This window comes from Pleurodeles waltl, chromosome 4_1 (genome assembly GCF_031143425.1).
Source record: "Pleurodeles waltl isolate 20211129_DDA chromosome 4_1, aPleWal1.hap1.20221129, whole genome shotgun sequence".
Taxonomy (NCBI): domain Eukaryota; kingdom Metazoa; phylum Chordata; class Amphibia; order Caudata; family Salamandridae; genus Pleurodeles; species Pleurodeles waltl.
In genome coordinates this window covers 431,927,908-431,950,833 of record NC_090442.1, presented here as the reverse complement: position 1 = coordinate 431,950,833, position 22,926 = coordinate 431,927,908, and the positions used below count along the sequence as shown (strand labels likewise).

Below are 22,926 nucleotides of genomic sequence, written 5' to 3'. Positions count from 1 at the left end.
TCTTGCTTTAATATTTAGGGATGTAATCTTGAGTATCTAAAAGATCAAGAATGGGCAAAGCCAATAGGTTCCACCTATGTGAGATCACTGGCTTTGTTAATGGTTTTAGACAAGTTGCATAGCTGAGTACATTACAACTCAAGGGCCATTCTGAATCTGCTCACCTCAAATGCTTGTTTTTCTAGCAGAGATTTTAAGCACATGATTAGCGCTCTGCCATCCACGTTGAGATAGATAGTGACACAGGAGCTGATTTAAAACTCGGCGGACTGGTTACTCGGTCACAGCAGTGACGAATATCTCTTCCACCGACATCTAAATCCTATAGGATAAAATGGGATTTAGACTTCGGCTGATGGGGATATCTGTCACCTTTGTGACGGAGTATCCCATCCACAGAGGTCTAAATTAGGTCCAAAAGCATTTGCTGTGTTTACAGCAATGTTTGTAAGCATAGGATTAGCTAGTGCCATCCAAGCCAAAGCTGAAAAATGACAAACGCCTTTTACCACTCCAGACACATTATTACAGCTTTGGATTGGTAGAATACCATCCATGATACAAGGGTGCACCAAGTATAAGTCAAGACAATACCTGTTATGCTTAGAGTGTCATATTAATTATGCAAAGAAGAAAGCAGAGAACTCTAGGTAGGTTCCAAGTTTAGGCAAAGAGCAACTCCTTTATATGGAGCACCCTACAACACCACTGACACTCAGAATCTGCTCACCTCAAATGTCTGTTTCTAGCAGAGTTGTTAAGCACAGGATTAGCACAGTGCCATTCATGCTGAGCCAGAAAGTGACAAAGTCTAGCTCAGCGTGGATGACACTGGCACATATTTCTAATTTAAATAAATTCCCACCAATTCTCTCAACACCCCACTACGACACAGTAAATCACTAATAACATTCTGAAAAAAATGTAATCACTTAAAATTAAAAATCTAATAACAATAATACCACCAATACTAACACCTAAACTAGTTTATTAACTAAAACACATTAAAATAATGTAAAATAAAAATATATTTTTACCACTGTATTACTAAAAACCATATTCAAAAAATGATATTATCAAAAACAATATCACTTAACAAAAACAAATATTCTTCACAACGATATTCCATACCATTGTATTTTTGTATTGCAACAGTTTTTTTTTCTGATATTTATGTGCTCTGATAGTTTGAACTGGATATTGTATCCAAACATTAGAGGAGAGCAGTAAAAAGCAAGAAAACGATAGTGATGTGGAAGCCAGCCAATAGTAAGTATTGGTATGTAACGGGTGGGCGTTAAGCCCTTTTATCTAAGCTTTTATTAAATTCACAATAGCTTTCTATGACAGTGCATGCACACTCCAAGCAAAATCTAGAAACAACTATTTAAAATGAAAAACATGCATCAGATGTGTACCAATTATCTTTAGAAAGGGAGGTAAAATTAATACTATAATGTATGCAATTATGAATCTTTGGAATCTCACACAACTATCCCTCATTTCAGCTGCACCAATTGCCATGCCTACTTATAATATGAAATGTAATCCCTATGTTCTACTTGTTTTACCTCTACTGTAACATTCTGCTTCTGCCACTTTGTTGAATTTAATATAATATTTTGCCAGGGTCTGGCACGGAATCACTAGTAGAGCAAGACTATGATTCTTCACACATTTCCTATGTACCTCTACATTCATATACATATACATTTAATGAGGGCTTACATGAAAACATTCATATTAGTAGACACTTAGGGGGTTATTCCAACTTTGGAGGAGGTGGTAATCCGTCCCAAATGTGACGGATTTACCACCAGCCGTATTACGAGTTCCATAGGATATAATGGACTCGTAATACGGCTGGTGGTATATCCGTCACTTTACCGTCACTTTTGGGATGGATTACCACTTCCGCCAAAGTTGGAATAACCCCCTTGATTTGTTAACACGTGCTGTGCACAGAGTGAATCCCTGACAGCACCTAGTAAGGTAAAGATATTGAACATTTTGTTGAATGATGCTCTTACATTTTCCTTTCAAATAGGGTACTGGGAAAAAAAAACAACAACCCACAGTTCCATGAAAGATCGGTCTTGCTTTACAGTTCCCAGATGAGAACTCAAAACTATTCCTTCTTGCATAAGAATGTGGCAGATAGAAGGACCTAAGAAAATGTCAATGTATCCAGACTCATTCAATAAAACTATATATTTTCTAAAATACCTAGGAGCACATCACTTCTTCCCTTTCCCTGCACTTACTTCATTTACTCTTAGCGAAGGAGATCATCAATTTCATCATTCTCTTCACCTAATCAAATGGGGATTAGACCCTATATAGTTGCCAATTTTTGTCTCCAGTTATGTCAGTTCAAGATCCCAGAATCAATACTGCCAGGTCAACCAGCAAACTGAAATCAAAACAAATTGGAGGAAACACAAATAAGCATAGAAACATGGTTTTGAAATGACTGGAAAACTTATATGAGAGCACAGAAAGCTTTTGCCTTTTTAAGAGAAACGTTAATCCGTCCATGCTCAAGGCAGACATTTCAGAAATATTTGAGCTACAATAGATCCCACACCATTTCGATTGGCAGTAGGGTACACTTTGATGGATGCTTGCCTTACTATTGATGTTGGAAATGAACCAAGGAGCAATCTTCAATTCCACTGACTTTATGCCTGAAAAGTAGCCACAATGTGGCAGTACCCACATCAATTGTAAATATTTTAGAAAAACCTAAAAGCTTACCTTGACCTACACTATATTTACTGCGATATGAACTTATGAAACGTTGTGTTACTTCATTTCAGGCACCTAGAATGCAAAACCTATTCACCAGAATTACAAGACAGCAGATGCCTTTGCTTTGGAGCAACCTTCTCATGCTTGTTAAGCTTTACCTACCCTTACAGAGCAAAAAGAGAGGGTCTCCATGCTGGAACGAGCACCTCTGTCCTGGTGCAGTGAAGACAGTGGATCCAGCAGCAGGGTAATTAATGTTGTGTTGCTCATCCTGCTTAAGCCCAGGGTGAGAAATGCAAGCTCCCTACCAGGAAGGTACCTTAACATATGAAAAACGACATAGGTATCAATCACAAACAAAACATTAAAGTTTCATTCGATACTCTAGTCAAAAGTAATTTAAACCTTCTTAAAAAAAGAGTTTGTTTTATTGTGACTTACACATTACTGTAGTTTTTGTTAACAACACAAGAATGGTTAACAGTTTATATTTTTCATCTGGGGAGATGCAAAGACCACAGACTATATGTACTAACCAGAGGTGATGAGGGTCAACAGATAGACAGAAAGTTTAAAGAAAGGAGAACTGTGGTTTTACTTTCATATATTTTGAAATGTGTAGAAAGTGCGGGGAGTGCGCTTTTAATAAACGTTAATATGCCCGCCCCCTGAAAATGGAGGTTTGCAGCTGAAAGAAGAAAACAAAAAACAATGGCTCCTCCAGGAAGGAATTTTTCTGACTGCTCCAGCACCATCGTTAATTGTCAGTGCCACTGTCCGCCATGACTCACACGAGAGAAGCTGAAAGGTATATATGTACTAGGACAACTGCTCTAATTAGGGTGGACACTCCAATACACTGACAGCGGGGTCATGTGGTGGATGGGTAACCGCCTTAAACTGACCACTCTGGAGGGCTCCACTGGTGGTTCCTTCACTCTAACTGGGGTGGGGGACTGTGTTTTTAGTGGGGCTTGAGAACCATTGTACATGTTTTTTCTCCGATAACGCCATACAGAAATGCCCCTGGTTCCCGTCCCAAGTGCACCTGCATCAATATCACCCCGATTTAACCTTTGTAGTCTGTAAATAAATTATAGAGAGTGCATTGTTGCAGATGCAAACTGTTTCTGTTGTTAAAATACTGAGGAAGTAACCAATTCGCAAAACAGGGATAACAAGTGCATGATTCAGGCGCAGCTAGTGCACAAAGGATATATACAAGCCTTGCTATATTGGTTTCCCTTCTATAGTATATGTCAAGTGAATGTTTTACAAGCCTTGCTATCGTGGTTTCGCTTCTATAGTGCACGACATGCAGATGTTGAACAATCCTTGCTATACTGCATTCCGTCCTAGAGTGTATGGCAAGCAAATGAACAATGAGGGAAAGGCTAGGGCTGCTACCAACACTGAAATGTCATGTGATACCGCCACATTATGTTTGCTGCAGGATATAAAAATATCCAGGATGCTGTACACAATGGAAAATATTTCATAATCAGACTTACGCTGACCTATTGTTCGTGTCTTGTCAACGCTACAATGTTACCAAAATGATAAGAAAGGAAACTCCACTGCACGAGTCAGAGGAGCATTTGTAGACATCTCTGCAGTGACTCATGCGTCTTTGCAGTTAGTAGGTCACTGTTTCTTTGCACGATTCTCTGTATATTTCTCTGTATCGAACTGAATGCTGAAAGGATTTTGTAGTTGAAAAGTAATCCAGAAATAGGTGTATTTTTGCAGCAGATAAAAACCCTGACATTCACTCAGCTTTTTTAGAATCCGTCTTTGGTTTAAAAATAAAATGAAACTTTATTCTGGGCACATGAAAGGTTCAATGTATCGTTTTTTCCTGAAATATCTTTTTTGCCGTATTTTTTCCAACAGAGAGTAAGAGAAAAAGAAGAAATGCTCTCCATGACTACAAAAAGACACCGGAAAGTACATTAATACGGGCAAACAAGGAAATGGAAATAAAAACAAAACGTTTGAATGGCACAGAACACTGTGCCAAAAGATGTAGCAGGAATAAAGGGCTACCATTCTCTCATCTTTGCAGGTAAGTCCATTTTTGGGAAATACTGAAGTTTTGTTTGAATAGTATCTCTCTACACTTATAGAGACACATTCATTCAGGAATCTATGCTGGAAACGGAGCTTATTTTATTCTGATCCACATATAGAATAATGTATTAGTGACTATGAATGCATGTTGTGCATGAAGCATAAAATGTGTTCGTTTCGTTTTGTAAAACCAACCACAACACGATGAATATAAATGTTTGTTGCATTTGTCCTAATTAAACGTAATTAATAGTATTCACTCATGCTCTATATGGTGTTGAAATTGAGATGTTTGGGGTCATTATAGCCTGTTACTTCTGGTTTGTACTATGTTACATGAACAAAACGGGTTACTTTCCCTAACTTAGAAAAGCCACAGATACGAACACAGTTGTTAGTGTTTTTAGAATGTCAATGATGTATTTTTCAGACCAATAATGGTAACTGGAACAGTATTATCACATTCGCACAGTGCGACGTTACATGTCTCTTGGGGCCATATGTACGAACACATTTTCCCATTGACACAGAATGGGTAAAACCCTTTGATACATCTGGCCCTAAGTCCCCTACCTTTTACCTCTGACCCTTAGCATTTCATCTCTCACGTCTGCCCACAAATTGAGGCTGAACCCGTCATCAGGTCCAATTTATTTTGGAGGAAGGCCACGACAGAGTCATAACATGCATCTCACATTTCGTGACCCAGTGCCTCCCACACAAGCGGGTAATGTGTCTGTTAAAAGTCTAGGTATTTCAGTCATAAAAAGATATCCTCCATTAAAAGTGGGCTTGCCGCTTAAAAAGCATGCATTTTGTGCAGGTGTCAAACATCCATGTTGCACAAAGACGTGAAACGTGAATGTAAGGGTGCCTTCGTCTTCCTACTTTTATAATTACTTTTGTACAAAATGTGATTGGCCACATAAAGGTGAACAGAAAAGGCGTGCAAAAGTTAAGTCATTATTTTTACAGGTCAAAGATGAATGGTAATTAAAGCAAACTATGGGTCAGATTTGAATTTGGCGGATGGGTGCTCTGACGCAAATGTGATGGACATTCCAACACTTATTACAAGCCCATTAGGATATTGCAAGTGTTTTAGAATATAATACAATTCTAATAAAGTAAACGAGGTATCCGTTACGTTTGTGAGAGAGTACTCATCCGCCAAACTCCATTTCAGGCTCTTTGACCTTGCTGATTGACAAAAAAGCACCAAAATACATTGCACATTTACCTTGCCTTCACTCTGGCCTGTACTAAGCATGTGGAATACAGCAAATTTCACTTAGAATGTTGTTAATCTCTAAGAAACATATTTGTAGTGCACTTTTGTAAGAAAACAAATTATTTACTTTTATCTTTTGACAAAATGTATCTAACAGATGTTGAACAGGGCACACTGCTTTTTTTATGCCCTAGTTGTGATACACAAAGGATAGCAATCATCTGTAAACAAAATGTATATATTTTTGCCCCACAATATTTTTAAATTCATTTGCATTAAACATGACACTTAAGATTGCAGAGAAGTTAGGCATCAACCCATAGAGTAAATAATTTAACTTTATAAAAGTAAAAGGCAGATTTAAGGAAAGTGGTCCTGCATCCAGCGCAGTGCCAATTTCCTTGCACCCCTTAGCGCCCCCCTACCACCACAATGAGTGCGCCGTTTTTTAAATATGGCACACCATGGCACAGGATAGGAGGCAATAGCATCAGAATTCCTGACACTATTGATGTACTCTACAGGAGTAGCATCAAAAATTTGATGCTACTCCTCCAGAGTACATAGAGGCCCTTTGTATTCAATGGCATGCCCCCTTTTAACGCCTGTTCAGAGCAGGAGTTAAAAGTGCTGAAAAAAAGGCACTATGAAATCTCTTAGATTTCCTTGTGCCATTTGTTTTGGCCCACCTAAAGGGGAAATACATATGCATTGCGCCACTTTGTAAAGACGGCATGTATTCAAAGCCACTTTAGTGCCACCTTAACTTTAAAAAAATGGCGCTATGGTAGCGCTAAGGTGGTACTAGGGCCTCTTAAATTAAGCCGTAAATGTCTTTCTTTAAATATTCAGCAAAACTACAAATTTTTGCAAATACATTTTAATGTGGAGTATTGTCTATCCCTCAGAGTACCGCGAGTTATATTGTATATTCAGAATTAGGACTATCCTATATTAGAACATTGAAATGTTGGGCACTCCATTACAAACAATTCAGTGCTCTGGGCTTCTAGTGGCCAGTAGAAGCCCAGAGCTCCAAAAGCAAAAGCTATGAACAAAGGACTTCAGGAGCTCGAAAGGATTTCAATCCCCTCGAGCTCCGTAAGGCCTTTGTTTTATTTATTTAGAACATTCTGTCCTCTAATGGCAGAATATTTCAATAGCCCTTAGTATCTGGGATATACCGGCCATTAAAGTTCCACTTCCTTGTTAAAGGCTGGAGCTGGCCTTTAATAGTCGGTATAGCCCGCTACAACAGGTTATAAAGCTACATTGAAGGTGTATGCAAAATCACACCTTTACTTCTTTGGATAAACATTTGGTACACCCCTATAGCAAAACTCTCCTACCTGATATTTGAGGATTGTATTGAATAAGATCTTATGGACAAGACCCCTTGGTTATCATATGTTAAGCACACATTTTTACACCTGGGGTTTCAAAATCTTTTCTATTCCACTGAAATTACTGATAGCAACTCTGAAACCTTTGTTAAAGATCTGTTTTGTTTTTAGTCACAGATTGAACTTGAGCGCAGCATTTTCCAAGACATGGATACAGGGATTAAATACTCTACAATTTTAACTACATTAGATTTGGAACCAAATTTAAAGTGGCCAGCTAAGTGTAAACATGAATTTTACAGCACTCATTTTAGATTACGCACTGTGCACTTTTTAGTAGCTTTCCCTCAGCAAGTATCATGGTTTCTATTTCTGACTTGCTGCTCTTGTGATAATACATTATCCCAGTCTACCGCATAAGTTATTGTGTAAGATCTATAGTTGCCCTAGGGCATAATTCCTGATCCGATATATTGTGTGCAGAAAACATTAGATTTTATTAACTAGGGCTGAAGATTTTACAATGCATAAGTACCTATTCAAGTTGAAGCACAGTTGTTGACAGTATGGTATATGAAGGTAAACATTGCTGTGCTGCGATTATGATCATTTCATAAAACACAATGAATGAATTATTATATGAATGGTGTTAGCAGTACTGTATTTTTAAAAAAACAGTTGTATCTTATTGTATGTTTCAATAAATGATGTGCACATTACAGCAACAGCTAAATAAATAATGTTGACTGACTGACTGACAGCTTAGTAAAACAGTCAAAGATGCCTTAAACCCACAGATGCAGATGTAATTTTGCTTACAATAAATTTCATGCACATTTATTATATTATAATGTATTGGAACCAATATTTTTTTTCACATGAATTATTTGTTTATGGGATCTCAATTGTTAACAATAATACTTCTGCACAATATCCTCCTGGGCTAGTGAAGTTCATCAAATGCCACTTGGGACCTTTCAAAAAAGATGTTTGTAGTAAATGTCCTGGCAAACTTAAAAAACAATAGGCAAAATCTCTGTAAGCATTATCCATCAAAGTGACCTTTCCACATCTCCAGATTGTTTACTTCAGGTGTATGGGGTCACTTTTGGCAGAGCAGAAGTCCTGTCATAAATAGACCGGGCTTCCACCTCTCCAAACCATTGGTTTCCCTGAATCGTTTACAGCTTGGGAAATTGCTAGCATTCAGACTACAATTCCACAGCTTTCTTCATCGTTTAAAACCTATGATCCTGGAATCAGTAAGTCTACAAGTCAGTGTGCCCAAAATCCCTTCCAAGTTATGGTGGGTCTGAGTTAGGAAAATTAACCAATAGTCTTTGGGTGCAGAGAGAAAACTCCCTGCATGTTAGGGCAATTAATATTTTGACCACCAGGAATATAAGCCTGTTTAGGAGATTTTCTAATTGCACAACAAACATTTTTGGCTCATCGCCATAACATTGCACCCTGATAACATTAGTATGTAGGCAGTCCCTACTAGCATGTTGGTATTTTGAAATGTGGTGGGTGGTTCAACAGGGACTGTCAGGCCAACAGTAAAGGTTTTAATGAACGCCTCTATTAGAAAGCATTGATCCTTTCCTATAAGTTGGAAGCCACTCAATTTTAATTCCATGATGTATAATGTCACATATTTATTACAGACTTCACTGGAGCAGTAGTTCTCCTAATTTCAGTACTCAGTAGTAATGTATTGTTTTTTTAAAATATGTGGCTGATTATGATATATATTTTACGATTCCTGCTACTTTTCAAACTATGCTCAAAGTCCATCTCCCTCTTCTTTACTCACTAATTTTCATTACCTTACCCAACAACTCTAAATTCTTTCTTTCAATCCTCTTTTACTCCTTTTCTTTTATATTTTCTCATTTCTGTCCTGCCCCTTCCTCACATTTCTCTATTTGATTTTTCATAAACCTCCATTTCAACCTCTTATCTAAATTATCTAGTAACAAATTACTTAATTGTACTTCATCAATAAACGTTTGCTGACTGGCTGAGTCATAGGTGTTATCACCAGGTGCTGGTTTAATAATCAAAGACATTTAGAATCAGTTCCTGTTGTAGTGAGCTGTGCCTGCAAGTTCCAAGACTCAACACATTTGGTACACAAGGTCTCCCAGTATTGAATGCTGGAGGAGCATGGCATGGATTGCGACTTTGCTGTCTTTGCTAAGGTAGTATAGAATATTGTGCGAATATTATGATTCATTGTTAAAATTATGTGTGATACATTCAAGAATTTGTAAAGGATCAGTGTAATGATTTTAACAGGTTTATTTTAAGATCGATGGAGAGCATTAAGACCTTTAGGTTCTCTGAGGCAGACTCCTCTAGAATTGTGGGTGTAAATTTGAATACAAGATCAGATTCTATTTTCTCCAAGAATCTAAATGATAAGTGGATAAACTTATTGAACCTGAGGAAGAAAGCACATAGAACGGAGGCACACGCCCAATTTTTGTTAGAATATTTGAAAGCAGGTGTAATTCCAAATGGGCTGAGGGTAAGAAATGTCCCGGGTCTGTTTGTTGAGATAAAACCGTTCCTGGAAAAGTGGTCTCTGATCTCTAATCAGTGTTCAAGAGACTGGATGTTGTTAATCATTGAGACGGCTAGAGAGATTGTTTCTCTTTTGATTAAGGAAATAGAGGAATTAGAGGACAAATTTAAACAATCCCTTGCATTGGATGAAGCTAAAAAGAAACTTGAAAAAGGGAATATAGATATTGAGTCATTTAACTAGTATCTAATTAAGAGGAAAACGGATAAACTAAAAAAAGATATTAATTATTTCACTTTAGAAAAAACATACTCCTATTTGTCTGAACATTACTATAAACAATCCTCTCATATGTCATTTGATAAACAGGATTGGACATCAAATAAAGTAGTAACTTTTTCAGATACATCAGATTCAGAAGGGGAGGGCAGCTCTCATCATTTTGATTCCTTTGGCAACAGATGGAGCCAATTGACTCATCATAAGGCCGATTCCCATTTTTTAGGGAACAGGAGGAACAACTTCAGAACAAGATTTCGACATAATCGAGGGAGCAGATCTTTGAATCTAGATCCATCACCACATTTTTTGCAGAACAGACGCAATCAGTATTGGAGGGATTAAACAATATCCATATTTTCAATTTTCAATTTAAGTACCATTGCTTTGGATCATAGTTCAGAAGCTTTTTTGTCAAAAGGATTGTCATGTGTCCTGAGTACTAATGTCAATAAGTTTGAGCTCTTTAGGGGTCTACATTTTTTTTTTAGAAGAATCTGTCTCAAAAAGTATTTTTCTACATCTTCTCTCCAATCTGAACTTAATAAATCAGGTTTGAAACGTCCTTCATCTTTTGTTACAAACCTGGATTGTTTAGGTCCGGAATTGGCGATTTTTGAGAAAGCTGTGATAAGAAAATTTGAAAATATGTTGAGACATATCCCTGAGCTCAAGTTTAATCTAAATAAGAAAGAGAATCTTGCGTTATGATGCATCCAACATAATAACAAAATCACTGTTAAACCATGTGATGGGGGGGCATCGTCGTTTTTGATACAACTCACTATAATGAGAAGATGTCTAATATGCCTTAGTGCACAGATTTTTACAAAGTCAGATCTGTTAATCCGGAGATGCAAATTAAGGAGTCAATAAAGGAGAACAACAAAATTGCATTACAACAAGGTTTGATTTGCCAAAAGCAGTTTGAATTACTTACTCCAGAGCATACAAGATTGCCCATTATATATAGGCATCCAAAAGTATATAAAAATTAAGTTGATCCTCCTCTACTCCCTATTGTGTCCACTATAGGGACGGCAATTGAACCATTATCACAATATATAGACACCTTTTTAAAACCATCAGTGACACAGCTTCCTCCTTATGTGTGGGATACAGGACGCTTCATTTCCAAAGTAGAAGATCTTGATTTTGACCCTGAACAAGAAATATTGGTTACTATGGATTTGGAGGCCTTATATACTAACATCCCGCAACAACAGGCACTTGAGTGTGTCAAATCAGTATTCACAGATTTGGGCTCTGATTCCTTACATGAGTTTGTAATTGAATGTTTGAATACTGTGCTATATAACAACTACTTCGATTCTAACGGAACAGTGAATCAACAGATCAAGGGAGTCAGCATGGGAGTGGCCTGTGCTCCTAGTATAGGGAATTTGTATGTGGATGCTTTTGAGAAAAAGTACACATATAACGAGATTGCCCCGTTGTTTTAAAACATTAATCTGTGGTGTAGATATATAGACAATGTCTTCTTCATTTGGAGAGGGGAAGAACAGAAATTGGAAGAGTTTTTCTTATGGCTCAATTTATGTGATAACAACTTGAAGTTTACCATGAAGAGTGACTGTAATCAAGTAGAGTTTCTAGATGTTTATATTATACATAGTAACAGACGTCTAATAGTGTCATTATTTAGTAAATATTCAGCTCGAAACACTCTTCATCATTTTGACAGTTTTCATCCAAGAAGTCAAAGACAGGCTATTCCTTTTTGCCAGTTTTTGCACCTTAGAAGAAACTGTACAGGGCTGAAGGACTTTATGAATCACGCAGAGGTCCTAGCAAAGAAATTGAGTCAGAGAGGATATCCCCAGAGAATGATTAAAGATTCCCTGAAGAGAGCAAAATGTTATGATCGTCAATAATTATTCCAAGGAAAGGAAAGAGTAGACAATGAGAGGTTGGTATGTGCTATACACCATTCCAACTTAGATGATAAAATCAGACAGATTATAAACTCCCAGTGGCATATCTTGAATATTGGTAATGACTCTACATTTCTGGACAAACCCCTCTTTGCCTTTAAGAGGAACAAAAATTTGCGAATCCAGTGGCCAGCCGTTAGCAGCACACAGGAGTTGGTACAAAGATCTATTGTAGGGTTAGATCCAATCAAAGGCAATCACAAATGTGATAATTGTCATACCTGTGATGGGGCCATGGTTACTGATAGTCTTACTCATAATGGAAGAGCAATTAGTTTGACAATTATGACAAATTGTAGATCAAAGAATGTGGTTTATTTGATTCTATGTCTCTGTAACTTAGGTTATGTGGGTGAGACGTCCAGGAAATTCAGAATTAGACTTTGCGAACATAAATCTGCTATAAGAACACGCAAATTGAATGCCCCTCTAGTTACACATTGGATCACACATAATCATAATGAAGGTGATATGAGATGGATTATTCTAGAGAAAATTTCTCCGAAAAGTGGCGTGTGCTAAGAATTAGTTAGAAAGAAAAGAGAAGTATTTTGGATTTTCCATTTGGAGACATTCGAGAAGGGCTTGGATGAAAAAGTACCTAGGTACAATGCTCTTTAAGGTAAACAAATATTTTTACCTAGTGAGTGATAGATATTCAGATGGATGACATTCTAGAATGGTGCGGTGATTTCAGCTTGGATGCAGCTACATTTTATTTTAGGTTGTTGATTTCAGTTTCTTATTTTTTATTCCTTATTGTTGTTGTTGTTGTTGTATCATTTGTCAAATAATTGGATTCTCTATTGGATATTTTGTTTAGTATAGGTGTTGTGTTGTTACGGTTTTGTAGTACTCTTTTATAGTTCTAAGATGGCCACCATGTTTGTGTATGTCCCTAGGGCACATTAGACGATCCAGAGTCCTTCTTTGATGTTTATTGACACTCGGCGTCCAATATTTTGCTTATAAGGGAAGCATTTGGCTGCCGCGAGCATTATGAGAAGTAGCCAGGATCATGTTATGAACTATCGAGTATTTGATTGACGACCAGAGCCGAAAGTAAGTTCTTTCTTTCTTTCTTCTTTTTTTACACCCGCCGCGTGGGGAGCATGGATTCTGTGACTTTGGTTCACATATTTTTAGACACTCTTTTCCTCATTATTTTTAGCTATGCAGGTTGGTTTGGGGTTTCTTAGATAGTTGCTTGTTATAGTTTGATGGCAGTTTTGCAAGTATATTTAGTTTGATATTTTAGAAGGTGATTTGGTAGTGGCTGATTTTGTTTTTTTGTTCTTTGTTTTGATGTACTTTTGCAGCCCCCCACCCATGCGAATTCGCTTAGAACTGATCTATATCAGAGTCACCACCAAATATGACAGCCAAGTTACTGGGCGTAGTGCACATGGTTAAATGTGCCTGTAGATCACTTGGACATGAGGTGCAGGATAAGGGGTTCTGCGTTATCACCATGTTGGTGGTTATTGTCACAATATGAAAGTTCACACTCACCTCCATGCTCTGAGCACGGGAAGAGTCACAACAGTTCCCTGTAATAAGGCAACATAACTAAAGGTATATATGTGTTTGAATTCATATTTAGATTAAAAAAATTATGCAGTGCCTATTTTTGATACATTGCCCTGATGAAGATGGCATACACAATTGTGACTGAATTGGACGGTGTAAGTCCACTGCAATGCGCGTCGGCAAAGGCGAATTATATGGCAACGACAATGGTGAACTATCACTCGGATGAGTAATGATGTGTGGATTTCAACACTAAGAAAAAGCCGGGTTGAATACATATATACTGTTTTTCATGACCCGTAGAACAGCTTTGCATTACAATGTGTACCTGTATTCTGGACATTTATCTCTGCGCATACTGGAACTGAATTTTTTAGAATAATTTGGAGATTGATGATCACATCGATCTTAGTTCCATTTTGAACTCATGAAACATTTAGAATTTAGAGTTGGTTATTTGACCACCTTTGTTTTTTGGTATATGAAGTGTATTATAGTGAATATATGATATTTTCCATATGGAGTTAAATATGTGTTTGTCTATATGTATGTGATTGTTTGTTGTTCTGGTGTCTTGATGTCATTTTGGCTTAATTCTTTGGTGTTGTGCATTTATATGTTTATTTATATGTTGTCTTATCATATTTTATGTCTGTGATTTGTTAAGTAGGGGGAATTGTATATCAGTTTCTTCTTTTTTGAAATGTTGCTATATCAGTACCTATACTTTGTTTAAATAAACTATTGGAGTGTGGTATATTGTGTTGAATCATAATATCGAATACATAGATGGAGTGAACAGGTGATAGATGTGTGTGTTTTGTATTTTCTGTTTATTTCCCTGAAACTCTCTCTTATTTGGTCAAGGACCCTTTTTTCTTTTAGCTACAATTTTACTATTGGCTACTTTAATGAATAAAAGAGTTCCTATGATTTTATCCTAATAATAATCATAAAACTGAATGATACTGAATTCAGTATTATAAATGTTTATATTATATATTTGCTAGCAATCCTTGCATTTACTGTAAAGAGAGGCAAATTAAATGAGTTCAAGTGTTGTTTCTTATTTTACAAGGTTACAGCAAATTTAAGGTACGGTACTGAGTATTCATTTTAAGACCAAGCTAATTAAAGAAATATGGTGAACTGTGATAACTGAGTCACTGCATCGCACAAGTCTAACCGATTTGAGGCATCATCGAAGGAGGCTAACACTGAATTTAGAAATGACTGCTCAACAATAATTAGATGGGTATGTCTGGCTTGATTTACAGTTTGGTGGGTGGCCTCCATACATCAGGGTGGTGGAGGACATTATGTCCATCACCCTGACAATTTACCTGCCACCATATGTAGAGATAGTTGCCTGCTCAGCCCGTAGTGTGTGTACCTCAGAGGAATCACTGTAATGGTAGGTCCTCTGAAGGCTCTACAAGGTTTGTGCATAGCCAACATTGTTCAGGGGGCCTTACACCAAACCTTTTTGACTTTCAAGAACAAATTCCCATAATGGGTGTTAGCTTTTGAAAAACTAACAACCTCCATACCCTAGTAGTTTTCTTCCAAGGTACGGGAGTCATTTTGTTTTCTGTCCAGTACTGCCAGGTATTTTTTAGTAGTGATAGACAGAAAAAAACAGCACAAAGGGAGAAAAGGAATGGGCCATATCTTAGTGGATTTGGTGCATTCCTGTCCTCTCCACTTGAAGCAGCACTGCAAGTTGTCTTGCTGCATTGTGTCACATCTTTGTAAATCTCCTCCTTGGGATTTAACAAGGATCCTGTGGTACTTGATTAATTATCAGCACAATGAAGTGTAAAGGCTTAGGCTGACATATTGCTTTATTGCTGGAAATGAGATACATTGTTTGTACTGGACGGAGATGGAAGGGAAGTATTCAACAAATCACCTCCCCCATTCTCTGCCACACCTCAAAAATGGAAGAAGATTGGGATGATGTGTGCCTCATTTGTATATTATAGATATTGACATGGAAGCTCACGTGACAATTTGCTCCATATTGGAGCAATGTGAAAACTGACATTATTGCAATATCTGTAGGCTGAGGGATAGGTCTTCTCCCTGTGCTTACAACATTGTTACTTAAAGTTGATAACCATACTTCACCAATCCCTACTGGTTCTTTGATTCTGAGCAATTCTCTGGTGTGATAGGCAGCCATCACCAATCTGAGCAGCACTACTGGTGATTGACCAGCTCCTGCATCTTTGTGCAGTGCCCCAATAGTCTAGAACAATGCATGGAACTGTGGCATATGTGAAAAATAAAAACGCTTGATCATCACCAAGGCGTATTGTGACTGCTTTCAGGCATACAAATTATGACATTTCATTTTATGGTAGATAAAGTCTGATGGACAATGGTTCCCCACTGATGCCCAAGATAGAATTGGATGAAATCCAATTTCACATGCTAAAGGTCTCAGAATTACGACACACAAAGCCCCAGATTTTTGAGGAATTCGGGATCTTCCAGATATGAAGGGCTTGATTTGGATTCTGACAGTTTTTATTGTCCGTAAGGGTTGCAGAGACCATTACATCCTCCACTCTGTTAGATAAAATGTGTATATTTAGAGATCAGAGCTGACAAGTCGTAGAGCTTTTTACCTCCATTGCACTACCCTCATATTGGTTCCTTTTAAAGTACCAGACATTCGGTGGACAGCTGCCATCACTTTTAATGACCATTTAGAAAACTTTTTTGTTTTTCAAAAACAAACTGAAAATGGGACCAATGACACTCACACCAATGGCACTTTTTTATTTTTGTGATCATTACTGCTAGGTTTTTCCTGGTTGTAAATGACAGAAGAAAAGGACATCAGACCATCAGCTATGTGATGCCGGTACTCCAATGGCCAGCACTCCATTTGGCTCTCTCTGTAAGATTTCCATCAATGGAGCCAAAGATTGCATCGCCAACAGAAAGAGTCAACTCATCCCTCAATAGGGTACTATTGGAAATTGCCCTTTCTGCTGGGTTATCACCAGATTGTTCGCCTTTTTCCTCCTATTTTTCTGACCATCTTTTTGTTGCTAACCAGTGCTAGAGTGCATTTGCTTCTCCTCTAAAACATGGTAACATTAGTGTATCCAAAACTGGCACATTTAATTTACATGTAAGTATCTTGTAACATTGTATAGGTATACCCAGGGCCAGTAAATTAAATACTACTAGTGGGCCCGGAGCACGGATTGTGCCACCACTTATGTAACTCTGTAAACATGTCTCAGGCCTTTCGTTGTAGAGCCAGTGTGTGCAGTCTCACTACCACCCTGACTGCATTTAAAATCTATTACTTAGCCTTAAACTCCCCTTTTCTAACATGTACGTCATCCCTAAAATAGGTCCTTGGTGGTCCACAGGGCAGGGTGCCTTGAAGGCAAAGGGCAGGACATATAATTGTAAGTCTTCATGCCCTGGTGATGAAAAACTCCCAAAGTCGTTTTTCATTACTGTGACGCCTGCTCTTCTCATAGGCCAGCATTGGGAATTCCAACTTTAAGCCTGTAATTCCTGATTTGAAAGGAGTAGCTGCTTTTTGTTTCGTACCATTGGAATGACAATAATAAACCCTCTTTACTGATGATGTTGGATTTCAAGCAATCACTCAATCAGTCAGTGATTGTAAAGTGCAACTACTCACCTGTTAGGGTCTCAAGACGCTGGGGGTGGAGGAAGTGTAGAATTTACTGGTGAGGTGGTTCTTAAAAAAGCCATGTCTTCAGTTCGTTAGTGAAGCTGAGGAGGGAGGTGGTTTGTCTGATGTGGAGAGAAAGGGCGTTTCAGGATGTGCCTGGGAGGTAGGAAAAGGAGCGTCCTCCTGTTCTGGTTTTCCTGATGGGATTTGTTATTACTATTTTAGAAATGCCACTTTTAGAAAGTGGGAATTTCTTTGAACTCACCAACCTGTGTGCCCACAGCCTGTCTCCAATACACGTCTGGCTTGGGCTAGCTGACAGCTATACTTGTGCATTTCTTTCAGACACCCACAACACAGGCTACTCAGCAGCGTCTGAATGCATCTGCATACTGATGAGTCTTCCTTGAGAGGAGGTTGGGAAGGGCTCAAACTTATGCCTCAAAGGGTAGTGATCAGAGCCCACACAATGGTGCTGATTACCTTTCACTGATAGTCTGGAGCCAAGGCTGACCTAAAAGGGGGACCTGTGCACTTTTCAAGAATTCTTTGTAGTCACCCCCACATCATAGGCACTTTCTATTAAAAGTACTTTGTCCCTGATCCACTAAAAATAGTGTACTTCTGGAATAAAGGAAACACAGCTGGAGTAAAGACTGCTATGTGCCTGGATTTGCACTCTTTCAGGATTGACTGCTCCCAGGAACTGCTGCCCTACTTTGCTGTGTCACCTTGCTGCCTCTTGGCCTCTGTGCAGTAGCCCAAGACTCACTCTCCAAACCAGAGTGATTTCCGAGTGGCTTCTGCTTCACTCTGCTGCTCGACCCGAGTGGCTTTGCCAAACCTTGTTGCTTGGACCTGTCAACCTGCTGGAGTGGCCCTGCAGTTCCTTTGCCACTTCCTGCTTTCATTCAGCCCGAGCGGCTTGGCCAAACTTTGCCATTTGCACCTGTGAACCACCTAGTGTGGCATTGCTTTCCTTTGTCACTTGCTACTTTCAGTCAACCCAAGCAGCTTTGCCAAATATTGGCGCTTGCTTATGTGAACCTCTCAGAGCGGCCTTGCTTTCCTTTGCCACTTGCTACTTTCAGTCAACCCGAGCAGCTTGGCCAAACGCTGCCATTGCTTCTGTGAACTGCCCGGAGCGGCCCTGCTGTCCTTTGCCGCTTGCTGCTTACAGTCAGCCAAGCGGTTCTGCCAAACCTTGCTGCTTATATCTGTGAAATGCCTGGAGTGGCCCTGATGAACCAAGCCGATGCACCATTCTCTATTGGTCCCCGCCAGCTTCGCTGGCAACTTTGCCAAAGGCTCACCTGTCCGCCCCCTCGAGAGGAGCACAACAAGGACAGTACAGGCACCCATAACAACAATGTGCATCTATGGCAGAGAGTCCACGGCACCACTCCTTTGATCTCTGCATTTGCTCAGCAACCTTGCTTTATACTATTTCTTTTGAGTCTGCAAAGAAAATACTCCGCTATTTATGAGTTGGCTCTGTATTGTGCTGATTTTAAATTAACCAGGTAACAAGCTTTATTTTTCCACATCCATGTGGAAGCTCTTTTTGTGGTGTACCTCCATTGGTTATTGCATGTGTATACAAATACTTTGCACATTGCCTTCTAAGTTAGGCCTGCCTGCTTTGCACGAAGCTACCAGAGGGTGAGCACAGGCTAATTTATGTTGTGTCATTGACTTGCTCTGACTAGGGTTATGGTTCCTTTTTGGACAAGGTGCATACATCTACCAACTAGAGACCCAATTTTTAACAGGTGCAAAGAATGAAAGTTTGGCAGATAGGATACCCTGTTCACCAACTCTAAATCAGTCCCTCATATATTACTAACCCCTTAGTTGTTTACTTTATATGGACATGGAATTATTGTACATTAGGAGTCATACCTTAGTCATTGAATAAACAGTTGCAAGGTATTTGTATAATCATATCTCTTCTTTATGTAGTACTCCAGTAATATCAATTACCTATCATGCTATTGGTACAATCATTATGAAAGCTGGTAAATCACCATAAATTATGTTTACATACATAGGAGGCCGATCTTCAAACAACATGTTTTTCCTGCTTACCACTCACTGTCTCTTGCAGATGCAGGACTTGCATAATTTTAAACCATCAGGTAGCAAATAAGAAGAACAAAAATTGAACACTGCAGAAGCCCAAGCACTATTTAGCTACTAATGCCAGAAAAACCCCTAAAGCGGTTCACTTTGCACATGTAAACACAAGTAGCTAGCAGTGGCATAGATTTTTTCAGTAAGTAGTGGCCACCTTGCTAAATGAGAGGCAAAAGGAGGACATGAGAAATCAAGAAGGGCAGAAGAAATAAATAATGTGAATTGGTGGAACAGATGGACTATATGGATATAATGCCATAAAATTGTAGGATGGAGCATTATGAATTACAAATGGTGTTCCAATTTTTCTAGTTTTACAGATGTGTACATACAAGTGTAGATGGAAATCTGTCTGTTTCCATGTCCGCATTTATTTATAAAAAGGGAAGCAAATGATAACCAAATATTTTAATTGGTTTCTCATTTTGTCACTATCCCTTCAGACCATCGACTATGACCCAGAACTTGCGTATTCAGTGATCATAATTCATGGGCTAAATTTATTTCAGAATATTATTTTTGTCAAAGGAGAAATTCATAAGATGGATTCTCCTCAACTTTTAGATTTGCTAGAAATTCGTAAAAACTTCTATTTCCTCAAAGCTCTAAACAAAGCTTTGTGATGTGTATTGTTGATGACTTCCTAACACTGCAGGAAAACCCTACAGGGATCAAAATAGGCTTCGGCTTCAAGTCTGCAAATAAAACATTCATCTAAATTCCAAACATTATTTGACACTCTCGTACATATATCCACACAACCAGAGGAAACTGGAATGTTTAGCAGCACATTTAAATGTCATCATTCACAGAGTTTATCAAAATGTTAATCATGGTTTAATCTAAGGGCTGTTATGAAATATAAGTAGTTATGATAGCATAACAGACCATGCTCGCTCACCTCTTCTATCCTCTCCAGCCAAGCTCGTAATTGTTTTAGCATAGACAATATAAAAGCATACAGATGTATAAAATAACTTTCCCACTCCTTACCTAAGTTTTTATTTTAAATGCAGTGAAGAAAAACTTCCTTTACATTTCAAACAATAACACTAAGGGCCTGATTCTAACTCTGGAGGACGGTGTTAAACCGTCCCAAAAGTGGCGGATATACCACCTACCGTATTACGAGTTCCATAGGATATAATGGACTCGTAATACGGTAGGTGGTATATCCGCCACTTTTGGGACGGTTTAACACCATCCTCCAAAGTTAGAATCAGGCCCTAACTGTCTAGGAGTCAGAAATCACATGTATATTTCTACCCAATTAATGTTCTCTGTTACTGCTGTCTACAACTGTCACTTTTACTAAGTGGTTAGAGAAGCAACATCATCCACATCTTTATTTTATTCATCTTAGATTTGTCTTCAAAATAGTTACTGTGCCTAGTGTCAATCATTAGCCAAAAAAGGGCCCAATCCCATACTCCCTCTCTTGTCCACGTTAATGTAAAAGCAAGATAAATCTCAGATAATGTTGTGCTAGTATTGCAATTAGCCTCATGATAATTTGAAGAAAAAGAAACATGAATTGATTATTTTATTCTTCCTTATTTCTCTAATGAGTACTGTCTAGCTTTCCAATTCTGTTTTTGATACTTGTCAATTATTTCCTGCTCCTCTTTGTATTCAATATATCATAGTAACATTTGTGTAGTGCTTTGTATTGTGATGCATCCTTGAAGCACTTCTTGATGGATGAATAAGACTCTACTACATTTGTAGTGTTTGAAAGGAAGGCGTAAGTCTAAAGCATGGCCTAGGCAGAAAGGGTTTTGGTGCTGTATGTGAGAAGCATGTATGTGCTTCAATCATGTTTCAACAATCTTGAAATTTTGCTTAGTTGTGACATGAACAACAAAGAAGAAACTAATACAGTTTTTTCAGTGTATCTGTACTATCTTTGTATATGCACTGATTTGTCGTTATTAGTTTTTAGCAGGATTTGATACAAGAAATCACTTCGGAAAAAAAGCGGGTCTTTAATCACTCCCTGAATACAAAGCGAGGGACTTTATTATCTGACTCTAAAAGTATGCATATCTGAAAAGATAAAGCGATAACACAAATGTTTTTGGAGGGATTCTAATGATGACAAGAGAATTCTATTTTGAATGTAGAGTGTCCTATTTTCGATATGTCATAAAAATTTATTTTAGATGAAGGAGGTCGTTCAATGAGTAGCGTCTGTACAAAGGTACCTATAAAGGAACTGAAGAGGTGATGTGATGAAGTTGCATAAAATAGGTGACAGAAACCTATATGAAAGAAATTAGAATGCAGTATTTACATTAAGCAGAAGGTACTTTTTTCTCAAGTTTGTACAAAAGGGTACAATTTTGTCAAGAACTTCAATTTCCCCACTCTCCTTAAATGATTTGGTAAACAACAGTCAACCAGGGAGAAAAGAGGGAAAAGCACTATCGAAAAAGAGAGGGAGAAAGAGAGAGAGAGAGAGAGAGAAAGATAGCGAAAGGGAGGGAGGTGCCACTTGTCTGCTTCTTTGAAACTTCAATACAGTCAGCAGACACAGTTAACAGTTTGGTAAATATGTAAGTGGCAAACATTGCTCTAAGTAGCCATGGCTCAAAAACCCCTAGGTGAATTGCACTGTTTGGATTGTCCAATCCGACTAGGATCCAGGCGTAAAGCTCCATGTTGGAGAGGGATGTCAGAACTTCTGGATGGAATTGATGGTCAGTTGTACAGGCAAGCAAACTCTACTTAAAACCCAGCTACCGTAAGGGAACTGATAATCAGGAAAATAAGAAAGTTTACATCATTTAGGAATCAGCTTCCTAAAGCCGTACAACACAATGGTGTTTCATAGCACAGTATGTCCAATTCTCCTTTTACATGCAAATGTATATTGGACATGTGGTCTGCTCCATCTCCTTACCTCTTTTTGTGCCCCATTTGCATTACCATATTTTTCTGTGTCCTAGTTTAATGCGTTGTGTGATCACTCTCCTTGATGTTGACCTGGCACTTAAATTCCTGACACTTTTTTGACTTGTTTCATTTGTGACACTAATGATAGGCCAAAGCCCAGATCACTCCAAAGTACCTTAGTTGATGCCAGTAGGGGTGTCTACATTAGGCACTACCCCTTACAAATTACTTCTCACTGTTTTAATAAGTATGCCTCCCAGCCTTAAATATAATCTCATGTCCAAAGTATAAACTATAAATTTTTTCTTGTCTTTATGTTCATATTTTTTCTATAATTGTCACTAATGTTTCTATAACTGGAATGGCACACTTGCTAGTTAATCCTGAATGTTGTGATTTCTTTCCGTATAGTTTTTGTAATTGCAAGTGTATTGTAATTGCATTTATATATTGCTTACTACCCTAGGCAAGGCATTGAATTGCTTTGAACCACGGAGCACACTGCTCCCAAACCCAGGGTTAGTGGTTAATTAAGTAGT

At 38.2% G+C, this 22,926-nt stretch overlaps 1 protein-coding gene across 3 annotated transcripts in view; it reads left to right on the top strand.

Moving 5' to 3' along the window:
* The window catches only part of HGF (hepatocyte growth factor), a 299,651-nt gene that overhangs the window by 74,777 nt on the left and 201,948 nt on the right, over positions 1-22,926 (top strand). For all 3 annotated transcript variants that reach the window (XM_069228683.1, XM_069228684.1, XM_069228682.1), the window contains exon 2: positions 4,645-4,816. In XM_069228683.1, coding sequence (XP_069084784.1) covers positions 4,645-4,816 — 172 coding nt within the window. The remainder of the gene's footprint in view (positions 1-4,644; positions 4,817-22,926) is intronic.